At 44.1% G+C, this 26,876-nt stretch overlaps 1 protein-coding gene across 2 annotated transcripts; it reads left to right on the forward strand.

The window, feature by feature from the left end:
• Positions 1 to 270: 270 nt before the first annotated feature.
• On the forward strand, positions 271 to 26,391 carry amer1 (APC membrane recruitment protein 1). 2 transcript variants are annotated; one of them, XM_072505602.1, is made up of 2 exons: positions 271 to 384; positions 17,205 to 26,391. In XM_072505602.1, the coding sequence occupies exon 2, from the start codon at positions 17,284 to 17,286 to the stop codon at positions 20,941 to 20,943; it is 3,660 nt and encodes a 1,219-aa protein (XP_072361703.1). In that variant the 5' UTR covers positions 271 to 384; positions 17,205 to 17,283; the 3' UTR covers positions 20,944 to 26,391. The 2 variants fall into 2 exon arrangements, with proteins under 2 accessions (XP_072361703.1, XP_072361704.1); XM_072505603.1 differs by lacking the exon at positions 271 to 384 and adding an exon at positions 447 to 784.
• The last annotated feature ends 485 nt before the right edge of the window (positions 26,392 to 26,876 follow it).

Consider the following 26,876-nt stretch of genomic DNA (forward strand, 5'->3'; position numbering starts at 1 on the left):
GTCACTCACACACACTTTCTCTCTCTCTCTGTCACTCACACACTCTTTTTCCCTCTCTCTGTCACTCACACACACTTTCTCTCTCTCTCTCTCTCTCTGTCACTCACACACTCTTTCTCTCTGTCACACTCTCTCTGTCACACTCTCACTCCCTCTCTCACACCTGCTCCTTGCTGTTGACCACCTCTGGAACTGCCCCTGATTGTCGCCGGCGGAAGACCTGCTCTCTTCCTTCTTGATTGGCGGGCGGGAGCGGGCGCTGATTGGAGCAGCTGACTGTCAGTCACACAGTTGGGCGTGGCGCAGGCGAAGAGCGAGGCCTGGCTCAGGCGGTATGGCTGGAAGCGGCTCGGGTACTGGCGGCTGGGGCAGTTGCAGCCGGAGGTGAGTGGGGGGAGAGAGAGAGAGAGAGCGCGTAAGCGAGCAAGCGAGCGATGAGCGTCTGTGGGGAGGGGGATCCGTGGCTGCTGAGAATGAACGGCGGCTCTGGGTTAAACAAAGCGGGGATCTCAGTAGCTGGAGCTGGGATCAGTCAAGGCCTGGAGCTGGGCTGGGGGCTGCAGTCTGACCATTCGCCATCTACCATCGGCGGCATTGACACCATCAACTCAGCAAACTCCCAACGAAAGTTTTTCGCAGTCTACAGTGTTGCCAGGCTCACCCACTCAATGTTGACCCGCCCATGATTTTAGCCAAACGTGTGCAATTATTACACTTTCCGTCGTGTCAAAAATCCACCAGCAACATTGGCGATCCTGTCTGGAGGGAGTAGATTTAACTGAGGGTGAGCAACATGCCAAATAAAGCCAGTAACAACATTGTCATTCCTTGGGAAGATACCAAGCTACTAAATATCTCGGAGCCAGGGGTAGCATCCTGAACCTTTGGCTGCAGATGAATTCCTGGTGTTGCTTGGTGTGGTTTAGCTCCAACAGAATTGTAACAACTGAATATTGACCTTAATCTCACAGCTAAATGCTTGCTCTGTTCATAATACAATAGTTACTTGTATTGAACATCGTAGAAATCATGTAATGTTGGCTAAAGATAATAAAGGGCAATGTGATTGCACTCCTCGGAACTTTCGATTGTGTACTAATTTTTCTTTGAGACTGTAGCGCATGTTTGTAATGATCACTGGCCTGACATGGTACAGTCGAATTGGGTTGTGAGAGTATTGTTCAAAAAGGTGATATGCTGAAAGGATAATGAGGCGATCTTCTCATTTCATTCTTGTCTGCTCAAAAGATAACCGTTCAAACTTGTTGAGGAAGACACTTAAAGACTTGCACAAATATCAAAGTAAAAATAGGAGAACAGATGGCTGGTACAAAGGTGGTTTGGCTTTGATGAAGCTGGAATGGTTTATGAATATCTGGGGATTGATTCCTGGTCTGTACGTCACTTTATACTTGTCTACGTTAAATTTCATTTTAGCATCATCTACCCATTCTGCTGGCCTACCACGTTGCAGTCAATTAGTATCATCCTAATTGTTTGCCACTCTTCCAAGTTTTGGCATCATTGGCAAATTTTACTCGGCATTCCAAGAACCAAGTAATCTATAGCAAAAAAACAATGGTCCTAACACTGACCCTTGGGGAACTCCACTATGGCCCATCCTGTATTCTGAAAAACAACCATGTACCATGAAGGGACGGCAGGGTGGTTAACACTGCTGCCTCAGAGCCAGGGACCCAGGTTCAATTGCAGCCTTGGGTGGAGTTTGCACTTTCTCCCCATGTCTGCGTGGATTTCCTCCGAGTGGTCCGGTTTCCTTCCACAGTCCAAAGATGTGCGATTTAGGTGGATTGGCCATGATCAATTGCCCCTTAGTGTTCAGGAATGCGTAGGTTAGGCTAAGTGGTTATTCGGATAGGATGGGGAAGTGGACTTGGGTGGAGTGCTCTTTCAGAGGATCGATGCAGACGCCATGAGCTGAATGGCCTCCTTCTCCACTATAGGGATTCTATGACTTGCTGTTTACTATCCTTTTTTAATAAATAACTTCAGAGTACCCAATTATTTTTTCCAATTAACCTACCCTGCACATCTTTGGATTTTGGGGGTGAGAGCCATGCAGACATGGGGAGAAAGTGCAAACTCCACATGGGATCGAACCCATGTCCTTGGCACCATGAGGCAGCAGTGTTAACCATTGCGCCACTGTACTGCCCCCTACCGTTTTCTATCATCAAGCCAATTTTCTTTATCCACTTGGACACTGACCCTCCTGTTCCATAAGCCTTGATTTTGGTAACGAGCCTTTTATGGGGTACTTTTCAAAAGCTTTTTTGACATTTATTTCAACAACATTCATCACATTCCTGTCACAACCTTTTCTGTTACTTCATCAATAAAATTGGATTAGTAAAGCACAATTTTCCTTTTACAGATCTGAGCTGACTCTACTTAATTAACCTCTCCACGTGCCTGTTGAGGTTTTAAATGCTGATTAGAACATCGTTGTTGTTTCTAAAACCGTACTCACTCTTGATGTTAAACTAAATGGCCTGTAGTTGCTCAGATGTCCTTGCATCCTTTCTTGAATAAGGTTGTTCTATTTGCCATTCTCCATTCCATTTGCACCTCCGCAGTATCTAGAAAAAATTGAAAGATTGTCAAGTCTGTCCTCGGTCTCCACTTCCTTCAGCACCCTGGGATGCAAGTGATCTGAACCAGGTCACTTAGCCACTCTAAGTATAGCCACCCTTTTCAGAACCTCCTCCCTGCCGTTTTTCACCCTATCTGTTACTTCTACTATCTACATTTATTTTTTTCACCTCCCCTCTCAACTTATTGTATTTGATCTCGTTCTCACTTGAAGAATTCATCAGACAATAATGCCCCTCCTCCACACACAAACATTGATTTAGTTTAGGTATCAATTGACCTGGTCTGTACAATACACAAGTCCTGGAGTTGATAGATTTTACATTTGATCACTAACTTTCTGTACTTGTGCATAACCAGGCTACGAAGAAAGAGTACATCTGATAATGATATAGATTAGTATAACAGTTTTCTGATTGTAATCCTCATAATGGGCTACTAAGATAATTGTTTCAGAATAATTTTTTGAGATGACATAATTGAACATTCCAGGATTATAAAGGAAATAGTTTGTTTTGGTGGAGTGATCAAATACCCGGGAAGACAAGGAAATTGGGAGTCAGGTAGAATTGCAATTTTTCAAAAAAGTGATGCAAAACAGGGCAGCAGATGACCCAGTTTTGGGCTTTATGTCAGTGGGTAGTTTACCAAAATCAGTATGTAATTTTAGAGTTACTACGTTGTTCTGAGATCACCCAACAAAAGATTTATTATTTATTATTCATTTACAGGATGTGGGCGTCGCTGGTTAGACCAGCATTTATTGCTCATCCCTAGTTGCCTTCAGAAGGTGGTGGTGAGTTGCCTTATTGAACCGCTTTGAGGCGTAGGTACACACACTGTGCTGTTTGGGAGGGAGTTCCAGGATGTTGCCCCAGCGACAGTGAAGGAACGGCGACATATTTCCAAGATTGCATCAGATGGACCCTGAATAATATCTTCAAAATTGTGGTTGCTCGGCCTGTTTTTTTGGTTGGCAAAGATACTGTTTCAATTTCAGACATCTCTGGCTCTTTCTACCGGCTTTGTTCTGGCCAGTAGAGTTTCTTATTGTTATTTGGGATCATTGGATCAATTCTACATTGCTGGCAGGCCGTGATTTTAGTGATGGATTATGGAGTCCTGGTGTGAGAATGAAAATGTGCTAGTATTTTACATTCAGAACTGTGCTGGAGTTTGGGGGTCAGAGCACATTTGTTATTTTGCTGTGCGGTGTTTCTGTCGTGTTGACTATGGGGCTGGACTAGATTGGGGATGTTTATCATTTAAAGGGACGCAAAACATTGTACAAAATAAAAGCAAATTACTGCAAATGCTGGAATCTGAAACAAAAAAGAAAATGCTGGAAAATCTCAGCAGGCCTGGCAGCATCTGTAGGGCGAGAAAAGAGCTAACATTTCGAGTCTGATGACTCTTTGTCAAAGCTAACAGACAGAGAAAGTGGGAAATATTTATACTGTGGAGTGAAAATGAAAGATGAGTCATAGCCACAGAAACCCAGGGAAACCGGGTGCTAATGGCTACAGAAACCAAGGGGAAAGAGTGCTAATGGCAGTCCCCAGAGAGAACAAAAGATGTGAAAGGCCAAACAGCAGAGAAACTAACATCCAGAGGATGAACTGTAGATGTAGGGGGAGGGGAAGGGGAAGGGGGAAGCAAAGAGGAGAAAGGTGGATAAGATTGGGGGGGTTTAAATATATATTAAGAAAGAAATGGTAAAAGACAGTTAAAATGAAATGGGTTGAAAACAAGTGGGTCGAGGTGGGGTAGAGCTGATCATCTGAAGTTGTTGAATTCGATGTTGAGACCGGAAGGCTGTAGTGTGCCTAACCGGAAGATGAGATGTTGTTCCTCCAGTTTGCGTTTCTTTGTTCTTTGTTCACTGGAACATTGCAGCAGGCCAAGAACAGACATGTGGGCATTGGAGCAGGGTCATTTGAGCAATCACCCAGTCTGTGTTTGGTTTCTCCCATTATAGAGCAGACCACATTGGGAGCAGTGAATGTAGTAGACCAAATTGGAAGAGATGCAAGTGAAACGCTACTTAACCGGGAATGAGTGTTTTGGGCCTGGAATGCTAAGCATAGAAGAGGTAAAGGGGCTGATGTTACACCTTCTGCAATTTCATGGGAAGGTGCCATGGGTGTAGGGAGAGGTACTGGGTATGGTGGAGGAGTGGACTAGATTATCTCTGAGGGAACGGTCTCTGCGGAATGCTGACAGAGAGAGTGATGGGGAGATGTGTTTGGTGGTGGCATCACGGTGGAGTTGGCGAAAATGGTGGAGGATTATGCTTTGCATACGGAGGCTGGTGGGATGAACTGTGAGAACGAGGGGGACTCTATCCTTATTCTGGGAGGGAGGGGAGGGGGCAAGGGTAGTGGCGCGGGAGATGAACCGCACACTGTTGAGGTCACTGTCAACAACTGTAGGTGGGAAATCACGGTTGAGGAAGAAGGAACACATTTTCGAAGCACCATTTTGGAAAGTGGCATCATCGGAACAAATGCGATGGAGGCGAAGGAGTTGAGAGAAAGGGATGGAGTCCTTACAGGCTGTAGGGTGCGAAGAGCTGTAGTCCAGATAGCTGTGGGAGTCAGTGGGCTTGTAGTGGATATCAGTGGGCTTGTAGTGGATATCAGTGGATAGTCCATTGCCGGAAATGGAGACAGAAAGATCAAGGAAGGAAAGGGAAGTGTCTTGAGATGGACCAGGTGAAAGTGATGGAGGGGTGGAAACTGGAAGCGAAGTTGATGATTTTTCCAGGTCTGGACAAGAGCATGTACAAAACATTGTACAAAGTTTTGGACAAGAAAGCCACCTAATACAATTAATCAAATGAAGACCAAGGAAGATAACCTTGCAGGATTTTTTCATTTGATTTGCAATAAAATATCAAAGGAGACTAATCTTTTTGAAAAATATTTTTATTCAACATTTTTTAAAAAAAGTTTTAAAACTTTCCAATTAAGGGCAATGTAGATAATCCACCTACCCTGCACATCTTTAGGTTGTGGGGGTGAGACCCACGCAGACACTGTGAGAATGTGCAAACTCCACACGCAAAGTGACCCGGGGCCGGGATCGAACCCGGGTCCTTGGCTGTCGTGAGGCAGTAGTGCTAACCACTGCGCCACAGTGTCAGCTCTTTTTATTCAAACTAGTATGGCCGAAGGCGACATTTTAACATTTTTACACAAAACAATGCCCGTCGCGCCCCCCCCCCCCAACCTCTTGGCAGAAACTAGCTCTCCAAAATGCAAAATAAACAACCCCCATCTCCAGGGGAACCCCTCACCTGCCCTCGCAGGGTAAATTTGACCTTTTCCAAGGCTAAAAACTCCAACTAAACTTGTGAATCTCCCCTCCAAAAACAGATGCTTCACCTCTTTCACCACTTTCTCCTCCCATCCACGGAACCTTGCAACCATCCTCCCCGGCTCAAACCCGTGATTCCCTCTTATCGGCATCACCCTCGACCCCGTCCTCAACTTGAAGTGCTGTCTAAATTGCCCCCAGATCCTCAACATGGCTACCACTACCGGATTCCCAGAACAGCCAGTGGCACCAATGCCAGCGCCCGCAACCCCGACCCCTTACAGGACCCCACCTCCATCCCCACCCACAAAGCCTCCGACTCCTCCAGCCCCGCACTTTCTCCGCATTCATTGGCCAGTAATAGTGCAACAACTTCGGAAAAACCAAATCCCCCCCCCCCCCCCCCGACCGCCGCCCCCTATGGAGCACTGCCTTCCTGATCCTTGCTGCTTTCCCTGCCCCTACAAATGATGAGACCGGCCAACAACTGTGACTGCATGTACTGGGGCTGGTTTAGCACAGTGGGCTAAACAGCTGGCTTGTAATGCAGAACAAGGCCAGCAGCGCGGGTTCAATTCCCGTACCGGCCTCCCCGAACAGGCACTGAAATGTGGCGACTAGGGGCTTTTCACAGTAACTTCATTGAAGCCTACTTGTGACGACATGCGATTATTATTATTATTATTATTATTATTATTATTACCCGGCCAGCCAACGACAAAGGGAGACTATCCCACCTCCCCAAATCTTCCTCCACCTTCCCTACCAGGCTTGTGAAATTTAGCTTACGGGGTCACCCCCAGCAGCACCCCTGATACCTGCATCCCCAAGCACTTAAAATGAGTTGTCGCCACCCTAAATGGCAACCCCTCCACTCCTGCCCCTCCACCCAAAGGAGACGCAACAAAACACACTCTTCCCTAGATTCAGTTTATTTCCCGAAAATGGCCCACATTTTCCCAGCAGCCCCATTAGTTCCCTCACCGAAGAGCCTGGATCCGTGATATACAGCAGTAAATCATCTGCGTACGTAGACACCCTGCTCCAACCCCTCCTCCCATAGGCCGAACCAATTCACTCAATCGCCAACGCGAATAAGAGTGGGGGACTTGGGGCACCCCTGCCTCGTTCCCCGGAATAGTGGGAAGTACTTAGACTGCGTCTTATTCGTCCGTATAGAAGCTGTATATAGCAGTTTTGCCCAAGCCACAAACTTAGGCCCAGTACCGCAAACAGATCCCTCCACTCCACTCTGTCAAATGCTTTTCCGCATCCAATGTCAATACCCTAACTCCCTCCCCTCTGCCAGAGAAAGCGCCACATTCAGCAGCCGCCGCAAGTTCGACGACAGCTGCCTGCCCTTGACGAATCCCATCTGATCCTCCCCCACCACCTTTGGAAGACACCCCTCCGGCCTCACCGGCAGTACCTTCGCCAATATTTTGGCATCCACATTCAGTTGAGAAATGGGCCTATATGGCCAACACTCCACTGGGTCCTTATCCATTTTCAATAACAATGAAATACATGCCTGCCTCATAATCTCCGGTAACCCCCCCCCCTTTCACCATCACATCCTCAAACATTTCCACCATTAATGACGCCAACTTGTTCTTAAACTTCTTATAAAACTCCACCGGGAACCCATCTGGCCCTGGTGCCTTACCTGACTGCCTTTCCAACTTCTCTTCCTCCAACTCAAATGGCTCCGCTAACCCGGCCCTTTCCACCTCTCCCACCTCCGGACACTCCAAAAACTCCCTCATACCCGACTCATCCACCGGTGGCTCCAACTTGTATAACCCCCTATAAAAGTCCTCAAATACCCCGATTAGCTGCTCCGGAACCACAGCCACCTCTCCTGTCCCATTCCTAATCCTCACAGATCTCCCTCGACGCTGCCTGCCAACGGAGCTGGCCCACCAACAATCGACTGGCCTTACTCATACACACATCCCTGCGCTCGTCTCAACTGCCGAACCGCCCTGCCCGTAGACAGGCCAAATGTCGCCTGCAATTCCTCCCTCCTCACCAGCAGCTCTGGATCCCTCGCATATCTTCCATCTGCTTCCAAAATCTCCTCTATCAGCTGCTGCCGCTCCTCTAGCGCCTCCCTATCCACCTTTGCCTTAAATGCGATGACCTCACCCTTCACTACCGCCTTCAATGTCTCCCAAACCCCTGACGACGAGTCCTCCACATTTCGATTAAACTCCCCATTCTCCCCCATCACCGTCTCCAGCTTAATACAAAAGTTTGGATCTGCCAGCAAGTCCATATCCAGCCTCCACCTTGGCCCCTGGGCCCATCCCTTCTCCAGGACTACATCACCCAGTGTGGCGTGTGATCCGATATCACGATCGCCGAGTACTCTACATTCTTTACCCCAGCCAGCAACGCCTTCCCTACCACAAAAAAATTGATCCTCGAATACACCTTATGTACCGAGTTGAAAAAAAGAATACTCCCTTTCCCGTGGGTGCAAAAAACTCCACGGGTCCACCTCTCCCACTTCCTTCATTAAACCCCCCTTAACATCTTTGCGCCCCCCAAGCGTGGCCTCGAAAACAGACTAATTCTAATTGCTCTTGTATTGCAAAACACCCAGACACCTCTGATTTTCCCATTGCACCTCCCTTTCTCTTATTGCCTTTCTCCCATCCTCTTTTCCATCCCTGTGTCCCCTTCCTTATACACTCTCTTACCCCTGGCACCATCTCAACCCCTCCTGAGGGAGAATCTTTTGTTGAACCCATGACAGGCTGGAGCTGGAACAGGACCTCTTGGGAGATTTTTTAACCAGCTGTATTGCTGCTTCAGGACGAAACTTAACACGGTGAAAAAAGTTAAGACCAGTCACAACCAGAAGAAGCATTTGTGGCATGTTTTCACATGTGTCAGCCAAGGAGATCTTGCTCCTAATCTGGAGCAATGACAGGGCTTGATACTTCAACTGGCATCTGAGCCAGAGAAAGAATGGCAAAACAACTGTGGAATGTAAGACCATATACCTTGAAATAAATACAATAACCGCAGTCAAATCAATAATAAATACAAAGTAATATACTCGATAAGTGGTCAGACATTTATCAGACTTCGAAGCAAAATACAAAGTGGAGGTAACTTGATAAGACAATTATTAAGGCTGTTCTTCGCATTACTAGATTTACTCATCTTCTGTTTCCTTTCCTATATAGACTTTTCTCTACCTTGCTTTGTCACAATGCAGTCTTTACAATTGTTTATTGCCTAGTTCTCTGGTACTGGTCTCCCTGGTTGTAAAATTGGAGACTGGGACATTTTAAAAACTAAATTTAGAGTACCCAATTCTTTTTCTCCAATTAAGGGGCAATTTGCCGTGGCCAATTCATCTGCCCTGCACATCTTTGGGTTGTGGGGGTAAGACCCACGCAGACACGGAGGGAATGTGCAAACTCCACGCGGACAGTGACCCGGGGCCGTGATCAAATCCGGGTCCTTGACGCCGTGAGGCAGCAGTGCTAACCACTGTGCCGCCCTTGGGAGACTGGGACTTGCGGGGACGTTATATGGCTGCAGACTTGTGTTCTCTAATTTTTTTCAGCAAGAATACTTTGATAATTGTAATGCCTGCCACTCTGCAACCTATAACTGAGTATTTGTTTGCCTGCTTTGGGCCCCAGGTTAGTTGCGATATTATAAGTAACAACGTTTGTTCAAAATATCTGCTTTGATCCAAGGAATTATATTATTAAATAATCACGCTGCTGTTTTGTGCTGTCTTCAGTAGGGTGAAAATATTGTAAAGATTTGAGTCTTGGTTGCTATTGGAGGGCAGTGTACCATTTTCAGTTTTTCTCCGAGCAAAGCTGTGTGAATTTATTCCTCCTGATTATTTATTTGCCTTTAGGCTTGTAAATGTTGGAAATTTCACATCTTGAGTTGTAATACTATTTTCCCTGTTAATTGCCAATACCCCCAAGTGTGTTCAGTAATGTGCATGTGATTTATATTTAAAATAACGGGTGTCCAGATTGCACAAAAGTTATTTTACAATCGTCTCCATTGCTTGTATATTTGCCAACTAATAATTAACCCCTGCTTGGTTGCTTTGAATTAAATTTTGACAGTATCATTAGTCAAAGTGTGACTAATTTGTATAATTTAAAATGGCTTGAAGCAAATCAGTGGCTACAGATAATCTTGAAATACAGGGTTTGTTATCACAAGTTGTTCACGCTGTTTACCTTTATTGACATCAAACATTTTCACTTCCACTACCACACCAGCCAGGTGAGTTTCTTCTGTGCTTTGTGGAGACTTAAATATCAATTTTTAATCATACTAATATACAAAAAAAAAAGCAAGAATTTACCTGATCAGTTCTGAGCAGTCGGTCAAATCATGTCAGCCATCAAAACCTACAGATCCTGACCTCAGTAGCACTGGGTCTGCCCTGATCTTATTGAACTGATTTATTTCAACTGTAGAACCCATCTATATCCTGCATTACTGCTTATCATAGGTCCACCCTTTGCACTGTTAGAGGGCATTCTTTCTGCCATAATGTTCTGCCTCTTGGGATTTATTTTCTGAAACCACTACTCTGACACCCTTTCTTCCCATTCCCTTTCAAAAGCACATATTTTTGGCTGCATATTTATTCCCCTCTTCCTATCCAACCTTTCTTTCTCACCTCCTGTGTGGCGGCCTCCTACAACCCATGTAAAACATTAAAGTTGCACCAATTCTATACTGAAGTGGTGCTGCACTGCCTGAGGTGTTGTCTTTCACACGAGGTGTTGAACTGAGGTACTGTCCACTCTCAGGCGAAGGTAAAAGATCCAATGGCACTATTTAGAGTTGGGGAGGGGATGGTAGTTAACCACAGTGACTGACCAGTGGGGACAGTTGCATAGTGGAGCACTGTTACCAGACAAGTAATCCAGAAGTCTGGACTACTGCTCCAGAGACTCTAGGTCAGATTCCACCATGGCAATTCAATTAAGTATGTTGGTATGGGTTTGTTTCTGATTGGCGGGGGGGGGGTGATGGTTATTTAATTGTGGGTTCTGTTGGATGTTATTGTTGAAAAGTGTTAAAATTATAAATGCCGCAATAAAAATATTTTCTAAATTCAATTAAGTAATAAATCTGGAATAAAAAAAACTAACTCCAGCCTGTATGTGACTCCAATCGCCCAGAAACTTGAAATAGTTTAACAAGTCCTCAGTTATAGTAACCAATCGATACAGAAAAGCCAAATTGCAGCTGTTCAAGAAGGTAGCTCCAGGGGTATTTTGGATGCACAATAATTGCTGGCTTTGACAGTGATTCATACATCCCAAAAACAAATAGTGCAAAGAAATTTATCCCACAATCAACCCTGCTAAAACAATAATCTAGTCATCATACCATTACTGCTTGTGGGAGCTGGCAGTATGTAAATTGGCTGGTAGCTTTCCTACATTACAACAGCGACTACACTTCAAAAAACTTTAACTGTAATGTGTTATCCTGCAGCAGTGAAAGGCACAGTTTAAATGCAACTCTTTTTGCCATATAATGGAGTTTGCTGGTCCTGTTTAGACTAATGGAAACACATCAGTCAGAGTTTCTGCTCCAGCTAGTTGCCCAGTAACACTCAAATGTCTTGGACGAGAACTAGGTTGGTCTCGCTGTGATGTCCTCCAGGTTGCATAACTTTCATTTGCATGTACAAATAACTGGTGCTTGGGTAAGATCTTCTGCTACAAGTGTCAGCAAAGGTGAGGAAGCCTGAAGCCCACGTGTCAATTTTGTTCCCATTCAGAGTATTTTTGCTGAATTTGTATTTACTGAATTGTCTGTATTTTTGGGTTGCATGAACTCCAGCTGGCAGTCATGGTCGCACAGGGAAGCAAAGGATTGGATTTGAGTTAGATTTTTAAAACAACTTCTGGGTATATTCTCAAGTAATTGATTTGAGTGGTTAGGAAGTAATTCAGCTTAGTAGAAAATAGAAATTAGAAAATGTAAATATATTGAATGATTTCATAATATTTAAATAAGGATATCAGTAAAGTGTAAGATGGGTGTGTGAAATTTTCCTGTTTTGATTGAAATGGCACGAGCAGCTTGATTTGCAGGCTGATGGAGTCCAGAATTTGGGGTAATTGATAGTTTTGTGTTATCTTGGGCGCGATTCTCTGAAATGGAGACAGAGTGTTCGCGCCGTCGTGAACGCCGTCGAGGTTCACGACGGCGCGAAACGGCCCCTATCCCAACCGATTCAGGGCCCGAAAATGGGCTAGGAGTGGCGCCGCGTCATTTACGCGCGCCCGGCCTTGCCGCCACATAAAGGCGGCGCCGCATACATGACGCGGCCAGCGCCACATAACTGGCGTCACCCGCGCATGCGCGGTTGTCGTCCTCCCCGAGTCCGCCCCGCAAGAAGATGTCCGACGGATCTTGCGGGGCTGCGGAAGAAAGGAGGTCCTCCTTCAGAGATGCCGGCCCGATGATCGGTGGGCACCGATTGTGGGGCAGACCCCATTTGAGCCCCCCCCCCCCGGTGCAGGATCCGGCACTGAGAATCGCGGGGGTACCGGTGAATCGCCATTTTGGCTGTCTCGGGCGATTCACTGGACCGCGCCGCGCAAAACGCGATTGTGCCGATCTGGCCGCTTCCGTGAATCGCGGAGGGCGTTGGACCGGCGTCGCGGGAAAATTTGGCGACCCAGGCGATTCTCTGAAATGGCGCGGGAGCAGAGAATCGCGCCCCTTGTATTATACAGTATGTCAAGAATCAAATAAGTGGAATGTTGAACCTCTTCGAACAATACTTGAAGTTTTTAATATTCATCAGTTGATCCACCCCCCCCCACCCCGGTTGGATTTCACCCGAGAGAGTCATGGCGAAGTATACGTTTTGGGTAAAGCAGGTTGCGAGAATGTTGGCCAGGACCAAAGCTGTAATTCCAATCTTTGTTTAGGTCATACACCCTGTTATCTCTCTATTTCTATTATAGATCTCTGTGCCCACTTTTAGAATAAAAACTACTCTTGTGAATTTGCCATGCTACAATTATACCCTCCAGCCTGTGTAATTAATAATTACCAATTACCATGAATATGAAAACAGATGTTTGAAAGCTGAGATAAAACAAGATGCTGCAAATCCTCAGCAGATAAGGCAGCATCTGAAGGGGGGGAGGGAGACGTCAACATTTCAGAGTGACGACTATTCAACAGAACTGGGACAAGTTAGAGATGTAATAGGTTTTAAGCACGTACAGAGGCAGGGAAAGGGGTTGAAATAACAAATGGGTAGCTCTGAACAGGTGGAGTGCTGGAGAGATTAAATGGCAGAAGTGAGGCATGTGTAAGTCAAAAGGAGATGGTAACACAATTAGTATAAAAGATGCATCCAGTGGTCCATATAAATGGCAAGAGAGGATCACTACCGCTTGGGAAAATCCCAAGGCTGTTAAGGAAAATCCCAAGGCTTTTTACACGTACATAAAAAGCAAGAGGGTAGCCAGGGAAAGGGTTGGCCCACTGAAGGATAGGCAAGGGAATCTATGTCTGGAGCCAGAGGAAATGGGAGAGGTACTAAATGAATACTTTGCATCAGTATTCACCAAAGAGAAGGAATTGGTAGATGTTGAGTCTGGAGAAGGATGTGTCGATAGCCTGGGTCACATTGAGATCCAAAAGGACGTCTTGAAAAATATTAAGGTAGATAAGTCCCCAGTCCTGATGGGATCTACCCCAGAATACTGAAGGGGGCTAGAGAGGAAATTGCTGAGGCCTTGACAGAAATCTTTGGATCCTCACTGTCTTCAGGGGATGTCCCGGAGGACTGGAGAATAGCCAATGTTGTTCCTCTGTTTAAGAAGGGTAGCAAGGATAATCCAGGGAACTACAGGCCGGTGAGCCTTGCATCAGTGGTAGGGAAATTACTGGAGAGAATTCTTTGAGACAGGATCTACTCCCATTTGGAAGCGTATGGCTGTATTAGTGAGAGGCAGCATGGTTTTGTGAAGGGGAGGTTGTGTCTCACTAACTTGATAGAGTTTTTCGAGGAGGTCACAAAGATGATTGATGCAGGTAGGGCAGTGGATGTTGTCTATATGGACTTCAGTAAGGCCTTTGACAAGGTCCCTCATGGTAGACTAGTAGAAAAGGTGAAGTCACACGGGATCAGGGGTGAGCTGGCAAGGTGGATACAGAACTGGCTAGGTCATAGAAGGCAGAGAGTAGCAGTGGAAGGATGCTTTTCTAATTGGAGGGCTGTGACTAATGGTGCTCTGCAGGGATCAGTGCTGGGACCTTTGCTGTTTATAGTATATATAAATGATTTGGAGGAAAATGTAACTGGTCTGATTAGTAAGTTTGCAGACGACACAAAGGTTGGTGGAATTGCGGATAGCGATGAGGACTGTCAGAGGATACAGCAGGATTTAGATTGTTTGGAGACTTGGGCGGAGAGATGGCAGATGGAGTTTAATCCGGACAAATGTGAGGTAATGCATTTTGGAAGGTCGAATGCAGGTAGGGAATATACAGTGAATGGTAGAACCCTCAAGAGTATTGAAAGTCAGAGAGATCTAGATGTACAGGTCCACAGGACACTGAAAGGGGCAACACAGGTGGAGAAGGCAGTCAAGAAGGCATACAGCATGCTTGCCTTCATTGGCCGGGGCATTGAATATAAGAATTGGCAAGTCATGTTGCAGCTGTATAGAACCGTAGTTAGGCCACACTTGGAGTATAGTGTTCAATTCTGGTCGCCACACTACCAGAAGGATGTGGAGTCTTCAGAGCGGGTGCAGAAGAGATTTACCAGAATGTTGCCTGGTCATGAGGGCATTAGCTATGAGGAGCGGTTGAATAAACTCGGTTTGTTCTCACTGGAACGACAGAGGTTGAGGGGTGTCCTGATAGAGGTCTACAAAATTATGAGGGGCATAGACAGAGTGGATAGTCAGAGGCTTTTCCCCAGGATAGAGGGGTCAATTACTAGGGGGCATAGGTTTAAGGTGCGAGGGTCAAGGTTCAGAGTAGATGTACGAGGCAATTTCTTCACACATGTTGCTGATTTTCTCCTTGGTTCAGTTGCTCTGTTTTATTACCTTTGCTCTCGAGTTGCCAGGTATCTTTATGATACCGCCACGAGATTCAAGTCCGAGTAATGATCAATAACCCAATACACCGATTAGTAAGATTTAAATCAAAGCACATTTATTATACACAGTAATCACTACTCATGCACAAATTCTACTTCTAAGCTACTTCTACAACTAACAGGCCTATACTTAACTTTGGACTGGCCCACCAGGTCAGGGGAACAAATGGCCTTTCGTTCGGGTTCTGAGTCTGCGGGATTCGAAGTTGGTACGGATTGATAGCTAGGAGCGTCTATCTCGTAGCGAGCATTGGATTAAGACTTACGTCAGTTGATGATCACCGCACCGGTCACGGTCAATGTTGGTTCGTGTTGCTGGGTGACCCGGGCAGGAAGAAGAGAGCGAAGAGGAGCTGCTGTAGAGAGCGATTTGAACTTGGGGTTTAACTCTTCTAGTTCCCAGGGGCTTCCCGCTTTTTGGGGCGGACCCTGTACCTGGTCCCAAGTGATTGGACTTTGTCCCAATCGCTTGGTTCGATTTTCTCCAATACTGGAGCGGTTCCCTGATCGATGGGCGGTCTTGAGGTGCTCGTTCACCTCCTTTGTGTTGGCTCCTGCTGGTGCCGAGGAGTCTGGCTTTGCTTTGTGTGTCAAAAATGTTACTTATTGTTCCCGGGGATTGCTCATCAGTATGCAGATGGCTGCTACTTTGTTATGCTGATGGCCGCTGGTATCGATGTTGTCTGGTTTTTGCAGAGGTAAATACACAGCAAACCTGCAGCCGCTGGTTTCTGTCTCATTGGCTGACTTTCCCATCAGCCTTTGCCGTTCGCCATTTTAAATCGGGAGTTGGCCAATTTAGGTGGCTACACACAGAGGGTAGTGGGTGCCTGGAACTTGCTACCGGAGAAGGTGGTGGAAGCAGGGACGATAGTGACATTTAAGAGGCATCTTGACAAATACATGAATAGGATGGGAATAGAGGGATACGGACCCAGGAAGTGTAGAAGATTGTAGTTTAGTCAGGCAGCATGGTCGGCACGGGCTTGGTGGGCCGAAGGGCCTCTTCCTGTGCTGTACTTTTCTTTGTTCTTTGTACCTCCGGCCACTGTCTGAAAAAATGAGTGGTGGTTTTGATCTAAAATTGTTGAACTGGGTCTCGAGTCCAGAAGGCTGTAAAGTGCCGAATCAAGAGCTGAGGTACTGTTCCTCAAGCTTCCATTGAGGGTCATTAGAACAGTACCCAAGGCCAAATCCAAACAAATTACCATCTTGCCATGACCTTCCTTGTTGATGTTCATTGGATGTAATAGAATTGATGGATCTACATTGTTAATGAGAAGTAATCTCACTACAGTAATTTAATGAAATGAAAATATAGGTAATTCATGTCATAGGGACCCTGTTAATGACCATGGAGCTCCAGAAAGGGAGCAATGAAACTGGGCTTTCACTCCATTAGGCAGTAAATTGTTTCTGGAGGTTTAAAACAATAAATAAAATCACTTTTCCCTTCTCTCCCCTTTTGTCTCTTTTATTCCCTCTTAATCTCTTTCTCTGATTTGACTCCAATTTATCATACTTTTGTCATTCACTCAATCTTTATTCTTTTGTTCCATTGATTAAGGGGAGAGATCATTGAGCACAATGTTTATGAGTCCCAGAGGGAATGATGCCGGCACTGTGCTGGACTTGATTCACTATAGTGGCCTCTCCAGTCAAATAGCATGCTAATACTTACACCATCAAGATTCAGACATATGGTTACTTAGATGAGGTGTGGTACCGGGACAGTCTTGCTGCACGAATCTGTGCTGTCAACTGAGGAGGACAGACAATTTTGGGGTAGGTAGGGGTGGGGGAGGTATGGGGTGGAGGGAAAAAATACAAAGGCACCTTTGATATGTTTTAGCTGGTGGTTGTTTTATTGGCATTGTCTTTGCAATGTTCTCGGTACGTTAGTAGTGTTGAATGGAGACCATTCTTTAAATTATTACAGTATTACAAAATTCCATTTAAAAAGTCTTTGAAGTTGCGATTCTCTCATTTAGTGATTCAACAGTGTTGAAACTGCTGTATAGAAGTTAAATTATGTCAGCAGATAATGGCTAATCAGGCAATAATAAATGTGTAGAAAATTTCCCCTTGCCAGTTTACAACTTGACTTTCTATCATTTTTTTGCAGGACAATGATGGTTGAGCAGGTACACAGACTTTGTGGCGATGATTTGGGTGCTTGTGCGTCTGACCCAATTTACAGCTGAATGCACCTGTGTATAGGCACAGTTGCCATGGAAACTGACAGCAAGGAAGAGACAGCTGGAACAAAGGCTTTGTCTGCGGGCCGTGGGGAACTTGCCAGAGGGAACCAGGCCCAGGGAGCAGCTGTGCGAGCACCATCAGAGTGTACTGATGCCACTGATGCTGAGCAGTCTTCTGGGAAGCTTAAGAAAACGACATTCAAACTGTTTGGAGGAAGGAAGAACATTTGCACACTGCCTAGCTTTTTTACAATAAAGAACAAAGGACAAGTAAAGGGACCCTCCAAAAAAGGAATTGCCAAAAGCAAAACTCACAGTGGCATAAGTGAAGTGGTGTTGGACATCAACCAGAAGGAAGGATCTGATACTGGATGGAGTGGATATACTGATTCATCTAGTTGGAACTCTGCTGCAGCAAGAAGCTTATGTGGCTCTAAAAGTGAGCACTCGGTACTTGATATCAATGTAAACTCTGATTTCTATAAAGGTGAGTCACTACGGTCAGAGAACTCTGAATGTTTTCCTCAGAAACAGAGTACGGACAAGACCTCGAGTGTGCGGAGATCAAAGAAGGGACTGAGGGGCCTGTTTAATAGTATCAGGCGTCACAAAAAGAATAAAGCTGTTGATTTTGCTAAAGGAGATCCCCTGGACAGCAACCATGCTGCTGCTGATTTTGCACATACGGAACAAATAACAGCAGGAGAGGGGGGAGTACGGGCTGATGTTAAAAAGGGCTTGGTGGAGTTAAACCTAAAGCCTTTATATAAAATGAACCATTCAGGGACTGGTGATTTGATAGATAAAATTGGGACTGTAAATAGTACAAGTTCTTTGCCTGAATCATGTGCTACTAAAACAGAAAAAACACTGAAAAATAAGAGAAATGACTTTGAGACATCTGGTGCAGAGGTAAGAAAAGTAAGTCCTGTTGAAAGTAAGACATTAAATGGGAAGGCAGGTGCTGCTGTTCTTAAAATGGACTCTAGTTTTGGTAGTATGCCAGATATTGTAAAACCTAATTGCATCGACCATGATCCACCATCAGTGCATTCTTTTGATCAAATCAGCTTGATTTTTGGTGACGTGACCTCGCTGAAGAGCTTTGATTCACTAACAGGCTGTGGGGACATTACTGCTGACCATGATGATGATAGTATTGCTGAAAGTATGGTGTCTGGTGAGAGGGGAAGAACAGCTGGGAAACGCAGTTCATGTTTGGTTACTTACCAGGGTGGCGGCGAAGAAATGGCTACTCCGGATGAGGTGGATGATGAATATCTGAAAGCACTGTGGGATAAAGCAACAGGGGCAGTGACGCTCTACGACAGCAGTCAGAATATAGCGGAGGACGGAGGTGAGTGTCCAAGATCACCCAGTGATGTTGAGCACTCTGCCTTGCATATCAATCTGGCAGATCCTTGTGTTCTGAGGAGCATCACTGATAGTGCAATCAACAGCAGTGAACTGGTGACACCTCAGAGTGACCACCAGGAATCAGCACCAAATAGTGACGAAGGTTATTACGACTCCACCACCCCAGGCCATGATGAAGAAGGGGCAGATAGCATCAGCCAAAGCCAAAATGAACGGCTTCCAAGGGATAGCTACAGTGGGGATGCCTTATATGAACTGCTTGTTGAACAGAATGATAGCCTCATGAATTCCCCACCGAGTGAAAAGCAGTCCTTAGAAACAAAGTCACCTTTCGGAACCTCCTTTACATCGATTTTAAATTTCTCTGTGCAAGGGGATATAAATGTTTCTTGTATTCCAAGCAAACAAAGTGTATTGCTTACTTCAGGACAAGAGAAATTTCCTTTTATTCGGGAAGACAAAATCCAATTAGCCCACATGCAGCAGTTGACCTGTTGGGAATCAGATGAAAAGACAGCACTCAAAAAAGGCTTGGCCTTTCAAGAAAAGGATATGTTTTTTGGTGATGTGCGCAATACTGAACTTAGTAACACTGCTGCAGAAACTGTCAGTACTGTTGTCAAAAGCCAACAAGCTGGTTTGTGCATAGAGCCACTTGTTTCACATGGCCTGAGCAGAAGTGGGAAGGTGAAAGATGATTACATGCCAGACCGAGCTGATGAGCAGAATTGGACAGATCTGCAGGAATCTAGCTGCCTAAAAGAAGCCAATAATAAACATATTGGGAGCCGGCCAAGTGTGTGTGGAAGCTACAGCATTACAAAGCTTCACAATAAGATGCCAGAGGCCAAATGCAAGCAAGAATATAAAAGTGAAAAGTGTGATAAATGGGGACAACAAATGAAAGATGGTGAGAATCGTGGTGTGAAGAATTTAGTTTTGGAAAATACAAATGTCCAAGGAGCAGTTGAAGATTCATGCAGAAATTCTTTTGCCTGTAATAGAGCAGAAAATACAGAGGAGAAATGTGAACAAGCTATCAATTACTCACAGGCTTTAGTTGAATTCACAGCAAATAGAAAACTTTATCCCAATCTCTCTGATAGCCTTGGGAGTTCTGATTCGAGTTCTCAATTTACACAGGATATACATGCTCTTCCAGCGATGGTAACATTTGATGTTGTCGATGTTGAGAATGAGGGGGAATGTGACCAGCAAAGTGAAATGGTCACCGATGAGGACATTTCTGCATCTTGTGAGGCCTTTGATGACAGTTACATGGAGAAAGATCTTTATCACCACTGTGATGACGGAATGTTTCGCACGTGCACCCAGAATTCCTTCCATGCCAATTGCTGGGGTGTTGCCAGTCTTCCACGCCATATTAGCCTTTATAAATTAAGTCCATCGTTGCCAGCTCCGTTATCCCTTAACAGAAGGAGCAGATCCCTTGACACTGACAGCTTGGAATCTGAACTCATTGATTTGTATGTGTCAAAGGTCACTGCAGCATCAAAGAGTGCCCCACAGTCTCCTGATGTTCTTCAGTATGAACAGGACGGTAAGAAAGGTTCTGCTTCCCATTGGTTTGGCAAAAGAACTGGTCAAGCAGTTTGTTTGGAAACCCAGGAGACTGCACACATTTCAAATCGCTTGGGGCAGCAATTCGCACAATACAAGAAAGAGCCTTCGTCTTCAGATAAGAGAAACACTGCATTCAAATCTTTCTGCCTTACGGATACAAATTCATGCACCCAGCACACGGGCCTGGGTGAGGATATGAGTATACTCTGTAAGTCTAATTCTGTTAAACTGACAGCTCAGAACCAGTCTACTCCTAAAAGGCACCTGGAACCTATGATTAACAATAAGATGCCTCACAATCCTAGAAAGTTGGTCAGACCCTCCCATCTACCATTGCAAAATGACAGTTGTGTGTTACAGGCAGGGACTGTTTCTTTTAATTCTTCAAGAGAAAACACTAATGGCAAGCAGGCATATGTTTCATCTTCATTAAATGAAAGACAGGAGGTTGATTTTTCCAAAACTTCACCCATGATTCAGTACTCTGATTCTGGGCCTGAACATAATGGTAAAGAATACAGGGCTGTTGGGTTATCTCGGGCTTTATCTCCATTTTGCTCTAAAGCAGAAAGTTTGAAATGTGCTATGGATCTGACTGGACTGTACACAACTGCCAACAGTAGCATGTTTAAAGGGAGAAGTGACCTCCGAGTGAAACTTCCTGTTGGGTGGAATAAAAACACCACTACAATGGATGTGTAGCATTTTAACGGGGTGTGGGACAGGGAAGGTAGCGGAGGACTGGAGAATATTTGCCTGTACTTTTTTGTTTGCATTATTGATTGTGAAGTCATAAAACATTTTTTTGTATTCACCAAAGGCTTTGGATATTACATTTTTTTTTTAGAAAAAGATATTAGCGTAGCACTATTTTTAAAATGTGAAGTACATGTTTTTTGTAACTATCTGTAGATGTGATAAAGTCATTTATTATAAGAGAATTCCCGCCACTTTGGTGTTTAAATACTGCCGAAGTATGGGGATTATTGTGCTAAAATATGTCAACTGTGACTGTTACCAGCTTGGAATTTTGTAACACAGTGCAAGTTGGATTTATTACTTCCAGTATATGTGTTCTCAATTATCTACAAGAGTTTCTTTGGGCTCCAAGCATGGTTTTGCATAAATCAACCAAAATGCAATTGGGTACTAATTTGACTTTTCATATGAACTGGGTTCTACATCCGTCAGAATAAATAGTACTCTTCATTGAACTTAATATTAATACATTTCTGCTTGCCTCTATTTAGGTCCTCTGTCAGGGCCACCACCTTTCTCAAGAATATCTCCTTAAAATAGCGGAATATACACTTACAATTCATATTTTTAAGAATGTGATCACCTAAAATAAATGGACCAATCAGAAATGTTAGATTAGTTGTCTCAGACTAATTTGTTATTTGAAGGAAATCCTTCCATAATAACAGATGATCGCCGATCTGCAGAAAGGGCTATAGATTGGTGTTGAGTAGTAATTGCTGTTTAACTGGTGCTTGATCTTGTTTTTCATACACTCTGGCAAGAAGTATTGCTCTGCTTAAACTCAGAGGTTAAAAAACTCTATAACTTAAATTCCCCAATAGGCCAGACAGTGTACAGCCTGATAGATCCTCCGTTTCCTTGCCACGTTACATATGAATTAGAAGCAGGAGTAGGCCATTCGGCCCTTCGAGCCTGCTCTGCCATTCAATAAGATTATGGCTGATCGGATTGTGGCCTCCACTCCACTTTCCGCCTACCCCCGATAACTTTTGACTCCCTTGTTAGTCAAGCCTTTATCTACCTCTGCATAAAATATTAATTGACCCTGCCTTCACTGCTCTCTGGGGAAGAGCGTTCCAAAGGCTCGCGACCCTCTGAGAAAAATATTCTTCTCATCTCTGTCTTAAATGGGAGATCCCTTATTTTTAAATACAAACGGCAATGGGGGGGAGAGGTTGGATATTGCTAAGTGGTGCTGTTTAATTATTATTCAGTAATTTCTGCAAGAGAGCCTTATCCGTGATGCTAGGGTTGAGCAACATTCCGATACTCACTACCTCGCCATGCTATGATTCGGGTGGGTAAAGTATTGGAGGGTTGTCAGCCACTGTGGAACCAAGAGGGGCACGAACAAAAATCATCCCTTCCACTTTAGTTGACATCTAGTTTTACTGTAACCAAAGTAATTATTCATTCAAGTCAAATTAACAATAACTAGAAACACTTGACAGAAAAATGGAAAAACACTACAAAATCTGTATATTACACAAACAAGTGAGACTTCTACATTTGCTGCTCAATATTGTGCGATGGTGGCATTCGGGGTAAGTCAAAGTGATCCATTTCCCACAGTCCAAAGATGTGCAGGTTAGGTGGGGTACTGGATTACGGGGATAGGGTGAAGGTATGGGCTTAAGTAGGGCACTCGTTCCAAGGGCCGGTGCAAACGGGATGGGCTGAATGGCTTCCTTCTGGACTGTAAATTCTATGATTAGGAATATACGCCGTTACAATCATTGATTTTATTTTTTCCCTTTCAAACTTGGGTTGGGCTGAGAGACTTTGAGTCATACAACATTAAGTCAGAGAACTGTGGTTAAACAACTAAACAAAATCAAAACTTTACATAATTTGCTTGTTAAGTTTTACTTTGTAACTGGAATGTTAAGGAGATGGTGTGAAATGGAAATTCAAAATGAAATTTCAATGCAAACTTGATACAACCGATAAATGTATGTGCTTCTCTTGTTACTGTCAAGTTTAATTAAAAAGGCTAGAGGGAAGAAAAATCAGCCTAGGTTCTGGCTCCAACTTACTATTCGTGCTCAGTTCCCTTATATGGCTGTGTCCGCAAGCCCTGCACGGTAGCACAGTGGTTAGCACTGTCGCTTCACAGTGCCAGGGTCCCAGATTTGATTCCCGGCTTGGGTCACTGTCTGTGCGGAGTCTGCACGTTCTCCCCGTGTCTGCGTGGGTTTCCTCCGGGTGCTCCAGTTTCCACCCACAAATCCAGAAAGACATGCTGTTGGGTAATTTGGACATTGTGAATTCTCCCTCTGTGTACCCGGAATGTGGCGACTAGTTCTTCACAGTAACCTCATTGCAGTGTAATCCTACTTGTGACAATAAAGATTATTATTATTATTTGAAAAGACCCCAGAACAGTGATTGTCCCAAGTACACACACAAATACTAGTGAATGACTAGTGCCTGTGGAAATACACCTGGCATGTGACATTGCCTTCAGCAGAGCAGGAGTTGCTGCTTCCTTCCCTCCTGATATCTTTGTGACGCAACTAAAACATTGAGTAAAATCCATTGTTATTTCAATGCAAAATGTTTACAGGACCAGGTATTTCACTTTGCTGTCACGGCCTTCATTCTACGTTTCTCCCTTCCTGAATATGCTAACAAATTCTGGTGCATAGTTCTCAATGCCTACGATCATCTGTTCCAATTACGATGCCAGCTGAAATGCATAAACACTTTCACAATCCTGAAAAGTGATGTTTGGTGTAGCAGTAGAAATAGGGCCAAGTAATTTCTTGCAGAGGTTCACTATAACTGACACTTTTCTTCTACTTCCTCTGGAGGTTTGAACTCGAGATTATGATCGTTTGGCAGCAAATCTCACTAACAAATAATAAGTCCTAGAATGATGTATCATAGAAGGAGACAATTAGATCGATCACGCCTGTGCCAGCTCTTTGAAAGAGGTGTCCAATTAGTTCCACTCCCCTGCTCATTCCTTTATAACCCTTAAAATATTGTAATTCATAGTTTGTCATGCTATGCCACAATACTTTAACAACAAGTACATTATAACCCAAGACAAACTTAACTGTTCCATTACCAGTAAACCAGTTGAAGTTTCTAGTTCTCTAGATTTCTTTATTCATAATCTGGTAACAACTCAGTTTGTCTTTTTCTGATTCTTCCCTTTCCCATCCCATCCACATCTCCTGGGATATGGATCTGCAGCTTATATCCTTTGGAGTTGCTCTGCACTACAAATGGAGTTTCACTATCGGAATTTTGTAGGAGGGATTGTATGAGGCGCAGAACAATTTTCTTAAAACTGATTTTTAACGGTTTGTGAGCAGGGATTCTCCAGCATAACTACTTGTAAAGGTTAAGAGTAGCAGTTTTCCCAGATATTCATTCCTCCTGTTACCCTATTAACCTAGATATGTGTCTTTTTTTGTGGATAATACACATTTAATTATAAAGTATAAGCAAATGACCTCTGAGAGAATTGTAATTCATAAACAAGAATTTAGCATTATTTTCTGTGACGCTATTAACTCACTTTCTAAAAGTTGGTGGGACTATTTTAATACTTGTGCACATAAATTGATCAGCATTTTGCTTTGCTATACCAAATATTACAAATATAATAAGTGGAATCTAATTTGATACTGCTGTTATTATTGTAGTCAGAATTTTGCAAAAAAAGTAACTTTGTGTATTTTGTGTTCATTGAGATGTTAGTATTGGGGAAAATGGAACTCTTCCTCTTCCAAGCATCCATTATAAGCAACAGGCATTCTTAAGTCAGGTTAGAGAGCTCCCTGCAACCCCAGCCTCAGAAGAACATCCCCTTAGGTTAGGTGACCCCCAGGTTAATTCACCACCAGTCAACTCTCTCAAAGGGGTGAGCAGCCTATGGTCCTCTGCGACTATGGCAACATTCGCTTCACTACATCAGTGACATTTTTTCCTTTCCTGTCACTCAATGAGCCCTGATGCTGTTGGTGTTAGATTTTGCCTGCACTTGCAAAACTGGATTGAGACCAATCAAAGTTTGTTTTATGAAAGATTTTTTCAGGTAGCAGACAGATGTCTTAAAATAAATTTAGAATATCTAATTATTTTTTTCCAATTAAGGGGCAATTTAGCATGGCCAATCCACCTACCCTGCACATCTTTTTGGGTTGTGGGGGTGAGACCCACGCAGACAGGGTGAGAATGTGCAAACTCTACGGACAGTGATCCGGAATCGGGATTGAGCCTAGGTCTTTGGTGCCATGAGGCAGCAGTGCTAACCACTATGCCACAGTGCTGCCTTGGTAGCAGACAAATGTAAACTTGTCCTGTCTTTTAAACCATTTTAGGAAATGCATATCCATATTGAAACCTTTTTCACTGCCTTTGATCATCAGCCATGATTGAATGGTGAAGTGGACTCGATGGGCCGAATAGCCTTACTTCCGCTCCTATGTCTTATGGTCTTTATTAAATTTAGCATTCTGAGGCCTATATAAGTACCCCAAATGCTTAAATGTTTTTACAAAATTGTGGTGGCCATTGTTTCCATTACACTACATATGTATCAAACTTTGAAGTAGAGGTGTTCTAAATAGACACTGAAGTGCTTGAAATGTTCTAAGCTTATGGAAGGTCCTTGTCCACATTTGAATATGATGCCAACCTCGTTTTAAAGAGAAATAATCTGGAAATACAGAACAGGTATGTTAGGAACTGAAAAGTCAATGGGTGAAGATTCTGCACCAGTTCTGGCAAAACAGTTTCAATGCAGTTTGTTAACCCGTCCTTTCTCTTAGATATGATTGACCCATGTATTTTGGGCGTTTACTGTGTTTACCTGGCACACATTTTCACTTTTTGATACCAGCCTTACTTTGCACATTTGGCTTTAATTTCATAGTGATGCATGCTTTCTTTTTGCACGATATATATGTGCGTGTGTTCCAGCATCAAAGGTCCAAGTGGTGTCTCTCTTGTGTGTACTAAATGTACTGAGGTGCCTTAAGTAACAATGTGTGGGGTTAGTCACATCCATTAAACTGTTACTGTTGTCATCTTGGCCAACATTGAATACTGCTGGCTGTCTCTTATACTGCTTGCATGTTAACATGTTCTGTGGTAACTAAACATCAAGTGGTCAATGTAGCCACTTTCATTCAAATGAGACTGTACTTTTTGTTGTTGCGTGACCTGTTGTAAATATGTTGTACTGTACATAACTACGACCTTCGTAGAGCGTGGAAATTCCTTTCATGTGTTGTAAATTGTATTAATATCAAGCTGTTGTGCTCCAAATATTTATGGCCACTGTTATTCTTCCATTATCAAGTGTCTCTAATGAATGATTTACATAGTAATGTGTAAAAAAAGGAAATAAATCTCAACAATGGAGCAAAAAAATTCTGTCTTCTCATGTGACTTTTGTTTTCCTGATGTCCTGATTATAAGTGGTCAGGCTACTGTCGCTGAGGGTGCAATTTGAGTAGGGGTTAGTATTCTAGGGGAAACTGCATTGGGAGCAGCAAATGCAGTAGACCAAATTAAAGGAGCTGCAAGTGAAATTTTGCTTCATCTGAAAGGAGTGTTTGCAGCTTTGGATGGTGAGGCAGGAGGAGGTAAGGAAGCATATGTTGTGTCTTTTGCAACTGCACGGGAAAGGGATGAGGTGTTGGGGGTGATGGAGGAGTGGACGAGGGTATCACCGAGGGAATGGTCCCTACAGAATGCTAATGGGGGGTGGGGATGGTGGTGAGGGAACAAATGTGTTTGATGGTGGAATCATACTGGAGTTGGCAGAAGGTGGAGGGGGATCCTTTGAGCGCGGAGGCTGGTGGCTGAAAAGTGAAGACAAAAGGGACCCAACCGTGGTTTAGGGAGGGAAGGGA

This window comes from Scyliorhinus torazame, chromosome 5, assembly GCF_047496885.1.
Source record: "Scyliorhinus torazame isolate Kashiwa2021f chromosome 5, sScyTor2.1, whole genome shotgun sequence".
Taxonomy (NCBI): Eukaryota; Metazoa; Chordata; class Chondrichthyes; order Carcharhiniformes; family Scyliorhinidae; genus Scyliorhinus; species Scyliorhinus torazame.

Bases quoted from the DNA above. Each gene is read 5' to 3' on its own strand.
- amer1 (XM_072505602.1), top strand. From the start codon at position 17,284: ATGCACCTGTGTATAGGCACAGTTGCCATGGAAACTGACAGCAAGGAA.